This window comes from Oncorhynchus gorbuscha, linkage group LG09, assembly GCF_021184085.1.
Source record: "Oncorhynchus gorbuscha isolate QuinsamMale2020 ecotype Even-year linkage group LG09, OgorEven_v1.0, whole genome shotgun sequence".
NCBI classification, from domain to species: domain Eukaryota; kingdom Metazoa; phylum Chordata; class Actinopteri; order Salmoniformes; family Salmonidae; genus Oncorhynchus; species Oncorhynchus gorbuscha.
In genome coordinates, this window is record NC_060181.1 from 2,583,183 (window position 1) to 2,593,087 (window position 9,905).

Consider the following 9,905-nt stretch of genomic DNA (forward strand, 5'->3'; position numbering starts at 1 on the left):
TAATGATGAGTACTAGGGAAGGACCATTGGTAAAGGTCTGGACTATATAAAGGTACAAATAGCTTTAAAAAGCAGGCAAAGTTCTTTCATTTGAACAAGGTTGTCTAACAGAAACCACTCCACTGCCTCTTGTGCCCCCTACTGCTGGTCAGGGGCGTTGTTTTGAAGGAGTGGTATGACGTGCAATTAATAGATTGTTTTAATGTGAAATTAATATGGTTGATTTTTAAGGTTAGGGAGACGTGCAGTGAATAGTGCCGCTTTTTAGGACGTCAATATAAATGAATGTGTTGATGGTTATGTGTAATTTTGTCTTGTCTTTTTAATCATTATATTTGTTATTGTTTTTACTATCGAGGACCACTTTGGAAATAAGCGTTTTAATTCATACTTTCAGGTAATATCCTCTGGGTCCACATTGTGTATTTTGTTGTATATGACTGTTGCCTAAAATACATGTATATTCAATAGATGAGAAGAGTTGGGAGGGAGTTGTGAAACAGTGTTGTTTTTTAAATGTAATTTTATTTCACCTTTATTTAACCAGGTAGGCTAGTTGAGAACACCTTTATTTAACCAGGTAGGCTAGTTGAGAACACCTTTATTTAACCAGGTAGGCTAGTTGAGAACACCTTTATTTAACCAGGTAGGCTAGTTGAGAACACCTTTATTTAACCAGGTAGGCCAGTTGAGAACACCTTTATTTAACCAGGTAGGCTAGTTGAGAACACCTTTATTTAACCAGGTAGGCCAGTTGAGAACAAGTTCTCATTTACAACTGCGACCTGGCCAAGATAAAGCAAAGCAGTGCGACAGAAACAACAACACAGAGTTACGCATGGAGTAAACAAACACAGTCAATAATACAGTAGAACAAAAGAAAACAAAAAGTATATATACAGTGAGTGCAAATGAGGTAAGATAAGGGAGTTAAGGCAATAAATAGGCCATGATGGCAAAGTAATTACAAAATAGCAATTAAAACACTGGAGTGATAGATGTGCAGAAGATGAATGTGCAAGTAGAGATACTGAGGTGCAAAGAAGCAAGATAAATAAATACAGTATGGGGATGAGGTAGGTAGGTAGGTAGGTAGGTAGGTAGGTAGGTAGGTAGGTAGGTAGGTAGGTAGGTAGGTAGGTAGGTAGATAGATGGGTTGTGAATCGCATGGTCCGGACCAACACACAATCATTTCCATTTTGGAAACGTTCTATCAAATGATGCCCCGGGGGTGTGTTCGTAAAGTCAATGTGGAGATGCCAGAGTTCGCTGTGGTCATTCATCAATTCAGAGTGTTGTCAGATTGTCCCTTTGTAAATTCAGAGCACACACTGGACACTATGGCTGAGGACACTATGACACACTGGACACTATGGCTGAGGACACTATGACACACTGGACACTATGACACACTGGACACTATGGCACACTGGACACTATGGCACACTGGACACTAAGACACAGTGGACACTATGACACACTGGACACTATGACACACTGGACACTATGGCACACTGGACACTATGGCCGAGGACACTATGACACACTGGACACTATGGCCGAGGACACTATGACACACTGGACACTATGACACACTGGACACTATGACACACTGGACACTATGACACACTGGACACTATGCACACTGGACACTATGACACACTGGACACTATGACACACTGGACACTATGACACACTGGACACTATGACACACTGGACACTATGGCCGAGGACACTATGGCCGAGGACACTATGACACACTGGACACTATGACACACTGGACACTATGACACACTGGACACTATGGCACAGGACACTATGGCCGAGGACACTATGACACACTGGACACTATGGCACACTGGACACTATGGCACACTGGACACTATGGCCGAGGAAACTATGGCCGAGGACACTATGGCCGAGGACACTATGGCCGAGGAATAGGGTTGATCCAAGAGTTCTAGCACCCAAGCTAACTGGCTAACGTTGGCTTTCTTGCTAGCTACTTCTAGACACAAATGAGAGAACACCCCACTCTGATCATTTTACTCGCACTCAAACGCATTTAAGAAGGAAACAAACGCCACAAATTAACTTTTAACAAGGCACACCTGTTAATTGAATTGCATTCCAGGTGACTACCTCATGAAGCTGGTTGAGAGAATGCCAAGAGTGTGCAAAGCTGTCATCAAGGCAAAGGGTGGCTACTTTTGAAGAATCTCAAATATAAAATATATTTTGATTTGTTTAACACTTTTTTGGTTACTACATGATTCCATATGTGTTATTTCATAGTTTTGATGTCTTCACTATTATTCTACAATGTAGAAAATAGTTCAAATAAAGAAAAACCCTGGAATGAGTAGGTGTAAAACCTGGAATGAGTAGGTGTAAAACCCTGGAACGAGTAGGTGTCCAGATTTCTCGTACGGTTCATACTGTATGTATGTATACTGTCTTTCAAAAGTTTGGGGTCACTTAGAAATGTCATTGTTTTTGAAACAAAATCAAATGTTTTGCCCATTAAAATAACATCAAATTGATCAGAAATACAGTGTAGACATCGTTAATTTTGTAAATTACTAAATTACTATCAGCCGTTTCCAGCTACATTTTCATTTACAACATTAACAATGTCTACACTGTATTTCTGATCAATTTGATGTTATTTTAATGGACAAAAAAAATGAGTGATTTTGTTTAAAAAACAAGGAAATTTCTAAGTGACCCCAAACTTTTAAAAGGTAGTATGTATGTGTATATATATATATATATATATATATATATATATCCGTTGTGTCAGATGAGTTGCACATCTAATGTTGAACCTTGATCAAGGTGTTACGAGTATACCATATATTCCTTCATAGATTCTATGTCCTAACGGTTGTTCTACATCTGCCACCAAAAAGACACTATAAAGCCACAATGGTGTAATGATGTTCTTCTGGTTCGTCACCTTCTGACAGACTGGTCATTTAAAGGACACCGTCGTAATGGTGAATCGTGTTCAAGTGATATTTAAGACTAGCAAAACCTGTAAAGCATCTACCACACAGTTTACAGCGATAGGGTTTCTCTCCGGTGTGAATCCGCTGGTGAACTTTCAGGTTGCCTTGGGTGCTGAAGCCCCGTCCACACACAGTGCACGTGAAAGGTCTCTCCCCTGTGTGAACCAGCTTATGTCTGGCCAGATGGTAAGTGTCTTTAAAACATTTGCCACACTCTATGCAACCATGTGGCTTCTCCTCCGTGTGAGTTGACTGGTGCTGTTCAAGGTCTTCCCTCTGGTCGAAGCCTTTCCCACAGTCCTTACACGGGTAGGATTTCTCCCCTGTGTGGAACAGCGTGTGTTTGGTCAGGTATTGCTTGGTAGGGAAACCTTTGTCACATTCTTTGCATTGGAATAGTTTCTCTCCAGTGTGAATCCTCAAGTGCACCTTCATATATCCCTTAGATCGGAAGCATTTACCACATTCTCTGCATTTGAACGGTCTCTCGCCTGTGTGAGTGTGTAACGGATGTGAAACGGCTAGCTTAGTTAGTGGTGCGCGCTAAATAGCGTTTCAATCAGTGACGCCACTTGCTCTGAGACCTTGAAGTAGTGGTTCCCCTTGCTCTGCAAGGGCCGCGGCTTTTGTGGAGCGATGGGTAACGATGCTTCGTGGGTGACTGTTGTTGATGTGTGCAGAGGGTCCCTGGTTCGCGCCCGGGTATGGGCGAGGGGACGGTCTAAAGTTATACTGTTACAAGTGCGCATGTGTAGTTTCAGATTATGATTGTGATTGCCTGGCACTGACGATCATACCACGCTCAAAGCCTGGCACCGATCATACCACGCTCAAAGCCTGGCACCGATCATACCACGCTCAAAGCCTGGCACCGACGATCATACCACGGTCAAAGCCTGGCACCGATCATACCACGCTCAAAGCCTGGCACCGATCATACCACGCTCAAAGCCTGGCACCGATCATACCACGCTCAAAGCCTGGCATCGACGATCATACCACGCTCAAAGCCTGGCACCGACGATCATACCACGGTCAAAGCCTGGCACCGATCATACCACGCTCAAAGCCTGGCACCGATCATACCACGCTCAAAGCCTGGCACTGACGATCATACCACGCTCAAAGCCTGGCACCGACGATCATACCACGCTCAAAGCCTGGCACCGATCATACCACGCTCAAAGCCTGGCACCGACGATCATACCACGCTCAAAGTCGCTTTAGGTCACTCGTTTTCCCCATTCTAAAGTTCAATGGAAAAGGAGCTGCCAGCCAGCCATGGCAACATGACTCACTGTCTGTAGGAGCGATCCATTTTCGTGAACGGGGTGGTGTACCTAATAAACTAGACATGGTGAGTTTATAGTCATGTTATAGTCACCAGTCAACTCCATTATGCTCAAAGGTTACTCCAATGGCCTCAGGACTAATGGATTGCAAATAAGCTTTTCACTGTAAGGTCTACACTTGTTGTATTTGGCAATTGTGACAAATAAAGTTGGATTTGATTTGAACTTCAACCGGTGAATGCTAGCTATTCTACCAGCCTGTCTGAATGAGTGTTAGCACACTGATAGCACAACCTGTACATGAACATTTATATTTTTAAGGGGTAGGCTTTAAATTGATAGCGACATCTGAAGTATGTTGTGTCTGACATTTTAAACAACATTCCCAGCTAAAGAGAAGACAGTCATGGTATTTAATTTAATAAGAGTATGAGCAAGACTTTAACACGTCAAATTTTAGTCTAATTTGACTGGAAGCCAAAGGCAGATTCTGAGTTCTTAACCCAGTTGAGGGACGTGGCCACTGTGAAACGTGATTACGTAGGAGATTACGCAAACGAGTAGCGGAAGTGGAAGATGCTGGTCGTCCATCTTGGAAATGCGGTCTACAGTTATTTTATATACATCAATGGTCACAACAAGGGAATAAAATCACAGCACATTGAGCAGAAGAACAATTTAAAGCTATCGAATGTCATAACGTTTTAATTAAAAAATAAATAAAATCTCAAAATGTCTAAACTGGAGTTGTTCAACGCGTATCTCAGTGAACGGCTGACTGCGGCGGCGAGGGAGATAACATCGGCAGTAGAGAGAACGATAACAGACTATCAGGACGAAATCTCCCGTTACAAGGAGGACAACGAACGGTTACGGCTGATGCTGGATTTCAAACCACATTTACACTTACATACAAAAGGTATGTTGCCCTAGCTAGCTATATCAATCTGATAAGGAATGAGATAATGATGGCCTGCCTCTCTCCCTTCGTATTATCGACAACCGATTCACATCCACTCACCAGTCACAACTTGGCTAGATAGCTAATTTACTATCTACCTAACGTTAGCTAGCTATGCTAGCCATGCTAACTATGCTAGCCATGCTAACTATGCTAGCCATGGTAACTATGCTAGCCATGCTAACTATGCTAGCCATGCTAACTATGCTAGCCATGCTAACTATGCTAGCCATGCTAACTATGCTAGCCATGCTAACTATGCTAGCCATGCTAACTATGCTAGCCATGCTAGCTTTGCTAACTATGCTAGCCATGCTAACTATGCTAGCCATACTAACTATACTAGCCATGCTAACTATGCTAGCCATGCTAACTATGCTAGCCATGCTAACTATGCTAGCCATGCTAACTATGCTAGCCATGGTAACTATGCTAGCCATGGTAAATATGCTAGCCATGCTAACTATGCTAGCACAACTTGATGAATGTATCCCACCTTAAAGTAGCTAGCTAGTTTGCTAAACATGTAGCAAGCTATATAAACCGCATCTGCTCGTGCTTATGAGAACTATGGGTATAATTTTAGATTACAAACGTCTAACTATATATTTAATGATAACAACTACTTAACTTTTGTATTTATCTTCTTTGTTCTAATTTAGACCCCCAACAGCTCACCTTCACAGTCTCTAAAGAGGAGGTTCCCCCTGAGCAGCAGCACTGTGAACAAGTGTGTCCCCGTATGGGGCAGCAGGTCCCAGAGCCTACACAGATTAAAGATGAACAGGAGGAAGAGCTGCTTCAAGAGTCTGATACCAAAGACTTCATTACTGTCTGTGTTGTGAGTGACTGTGAGGGTGTGAACACACGTCATGCATCCCACACTGTGGGGAGTAGAGACGGAGGTTTGCCATTCAATAACACAACTGGAGGGATACAGACAGAGCCCAGTGATGAAGACTATATAGACTACATAGTATCAGAACCATCCAGTCCTGCAGCTCAGAGTGAAAACAGTGGGAGGGAAACCGATGGGGAGAGCATGGAGCTACCGCCGGGGTCCAAGCCACGGAAATCACAAAGAAAACGGGCGAAGAAAGGAACAAGCGTTGTTGAAGATGCTTCTCCTTATTGCTGCAAGCTGTGTGGGAGGACTTTTGTTCGTATGGGTTTTTTAGTTAACCATGTGCAAAGAACACACACAAAGCATGCTAAACAATACCGTTGTGGTGTGTGTGAAGGAGTCTTGGACTCAAAAGAAAATCTGACAGTCCACGTGCAAACCCACACTAAAGAGAGAACTACTCCTCACTCTCAAACCCACACTGAATCAAAACCTTGGCACAATGCTCACCCTCAAACCCTCACTGAACCAAAACCTTGGCCCGGTGCTCACCCTCAAACCCTCACTGACCCAAAACCTTGGCACAGTGCTCACCCTCATGCCCTCACTGAACCAAAACCTTGGCCCGGTGCTCACCCTCAAACCCTCACTTGGCACAGTGCTCACCCTCAAGCCCTCACTGAACCAAAACCTTGGCCCAGTGCTCACCCTCAAACCCTCACTGAACCAAAACCTAGGCCTACTGCTCACCGGCAAACCTTCACTAAAGGAATGCCTACCCCTCAACTTCAACCTGCAGCCAAACCTATTTGTCATGTTTGTGGCAAGTGTTTCCCTTACAATCATAATCTGAAACTACACATGCGCACTCACACAGGCGAGAGACCGTTCAAATGCAGAGAATGTGGTAAATGCTTCCGATCTAAGGGATATATGAAGGTGCACTTGAGGATTCACACTGGAGAGAAACTATTCCAATGCAAAGAATGTGACAAAGGTTTCCCTACCAAGCAATACCTGACCAAACACACGCTGTTCCACACAGGGGAGAAATCCTACCTGTGTAAGGACTGTGGGAAAAGCTTCGACCAGAGGGAAGACCTTGAACAGCACCAGTCAACTCACACGGAGGAGAAGCCACATGGTTGCATAGAGTGTGGCAAATGTTTTAAAGACACTTACCATCTGGCCAGACATAAGCTGGTTCACACAGGGGAGAGACCTTTCACGTGCACTGTGTGTGGACGGGGCTTCAGCACCCAAGGCAACCTGAAAGTTCACCAGCGGATTCACACCGGAGAGAAACCCTATCGCTGTAAACTGTGTGGTAGATGCTTTACAGGTTTTGCTAGTCTTAAATATCACTTGAACACGATTCACCATTACGACGGTGTCCTTTAAATGACCAGTCTGTCAGAAGGTGACGAACCAGAAGAACATCATTACACCATTGTGGCTTTATAGTGTCTTTTTGGTGGCAGATGTAGAACAACCGTTAGGACATAGAATCTATGAAGGAATATATGGTATACTCGTAACACCTTGATCAAGGTTCAACATTAGATGTGCAACTCATCTGACACAACGGATATATATATATATATATACACATACATACTACCTTTTAAAAGTTTGGGGTCACTTAGAAATTCTTCAGTTTCTTGGCAATTTCTCGCATGGAATAGTCTTCATTTCTCAGAACAAGAATAGACTGACGAGTTTCAGAAGAAAGGCCTTTGTTTCTGGCCATTTTGAGCCTGTAATTGAACCCACAAATGCTGATGCTCCAGATACTCAACTAGTCTAAAGAAGGACAGTTTTATTGCTTCTTTAATCATCACAACAGTTGTGCTAACATAATTGCAAAAGGGTTTTCTAAAGATCAACTAGCTTTTTAAAATGATAGACTTGGATTAGCTAACACAACGTGCCATTGGAACACAGGAGTGATGGTTGCTGATAACGGTCCTCTGTACGCCTATGTAGATATTCCATTAAAAATCAGCCGTTTCCAGCTACAATATTCACTTACAACATTAACAATGTCTACACTGTATTTCTGATCAATTTGATGTTATTTTAATGGGCAAAACACTTGATTTTTTGTTTCAAAAACAATGACATTTCTAAGTGACCCCAAACCTTTGAAAGACAGTATACATACATACAGTATGAATCGTACGAGAAATCTGGACACCTACTCGTTCCAGGTTTTACACCTACTCATTCCAGGGTTTTTCTTTATTTGAACAATTTTCTACATTGTAGAATAACAGTGGAGACATCAAAACTATGAAATAACACATATGGAATCATGTAGTAACCAAAAAAGTGTTAAACAAATCAAAATATATTTTATATTTGAGATTTTTCAAAGTAGCCACCCTTTGCCTTGATGACAGCTTTGCACACTCTTGGCATTCTCTCAACCAGCTTCACCTGGAATGCTTTTCCAAAAGTCTTGAAGGAGTTCCCACATATGCTGAGCACTTGTTGGCTGCTTTTCCTTCACTCTGCGGTCCAACTCATCCCAAACCATCTCAACTGGATTGAGATCGGGTGATTGTGGAGGCCAGGTCATCTGATGCAGCACTCCATCACTCTCCTTCTTGGTCAAATAGCCCTTACACAGCCTTGAGGTGTGTTGGCTCATTGTCCTGTTGAAAAACAAATGATAGTCCCACTAAGCGCAAGCCAGATGGGATGGCGTATCGCTGCAGAATGCTGTGGTAGCCATGCTGGTTAAGTGTGCCTTGAATTCTGGTTGAGAGAATCCCAATGGTGTGCACGGCTGTCATCAAGGCAAAATGTGGCTACTTTGAAGAATCTCATATAATATATTTTGATTTGTTTTAACACTTTTTTTGTCTACTCCATGTGTTATTTCATAGTTCTGATGTCTTCACTACTACTCTACAATTTAAAAAAATACTACAAATAAAGACAACCCCCTTGAATGAGTAGGTGTGTCTGAACGTTTGACTGGTACTTTATATGTAAATGTTTTTAATGGGTGTATCAGCTTGAAAATGTTTCCACAGCTTTTGTGAAGGTCACATCCAGGAGGGGTTTGGGAATGTTTCCACAGCTGTTGTGAAGGTCACATCCAGGAGGGGTTTGGGAATGTTTCCACAGCTGTTGTGAAGGTCACATCCAGGAGGGGTTTGGGAATGTTTCCACAGCTGTTGTGAAGGTCACATCCAGGAGGGGTTTGGAAACTCATTGGTCCAAAGCTAATATGATTTACTGGAATTTTAACACTGTGAAAACATGTTTAACTTTAATGTTTAACGTGACCAAAAACTAGACTAATATATGTATTTATCTATTTCTCTTATTGTTGCTTGTTAATTTGCAATGTCATGTTCCAGAATGGTCTTTTTGTTCAATGTGCCAAACTTGGTGTCATTTTCTTCAGTAAAAAGATGGAAAGCCCTATTACAAACCTGGTGTCATTTTCTTCAGTAACAAGATGGAAAGCCCTAAAACAAACCTGGTGTCATTTTCTTCAGTAACAAGGTGGAAAGCCCTATTACAAATGTTTACAAACCTGGTTTCATTTTCTTCAGTAACAAGAGGGAAAAAACCTGGTGTAGACTAAAACCTGGTGTCATTTTCTTCAGTAACAAGAGGGAAAGCCCTATTACAAACCTTGTCCTTTTCTTCAGTTAATTTGCAAAGCCCTGTTACAAATGTCCTTTTCTTCAGTCTTTTGTCAGTAACAAGAGGGAAAGCCCTATTACAAACCTGGTGTCCTTTTCTTCAGTAACAAGAGGGAAAGCCCTATTACAAACCT

The 9,905-nt window shown here is 42.4% G+C and overlaps 2 protein-coding genes across 2 annotated transcripts; one reads left to right on the forward strand and one right to left on the reverse strand.

Moving 5' to 3' along the window:
• Positions 1-1,866: 1,866 nt before the first annotated feature.
• Positions 1,867-3,447, reverse strand: LOC124043070 (gastrula zinc finger protein xLCGF3.1-like). Its single transcript, XM_046361243.1, has 2 exons — positions 3,066-3,447; positions 1,867-1,928 (listed from the first exon to the last, which is right to left on the reverse strand). Exons 1-2 carry the CDS (start codon positions 3,445-3,447, stop codon positions 1,867-1,869), a joined length of 444 nt encoding a protein of 147 aa, XP_046217199.1.
• Positions 3,448-4,815: 1,368 nt separating this feature from the next.
• LOC124042642 (zinc finger protein 25-like) lies at positions 4,816-7,814 on the forward strand. The gene is made up of 2 exons (XM_046360718.1): positions 4,816-5,223; positions 5,928-7,814. Exons 1-2 carry the CDS (start codon positions 5,037-5,039, stop codon positions 7,508-7,510), a joined length of 1,770 nt encoding a protein of 589 aa, XP_046216674.1. The 5' UTR covers positions 4,816-5,036; the 3' UTR covers positions 7,511-7,814.
• The last annotated feature ends 2,091 nt before the right edge of the window (positions 7,815-9,905 follow it).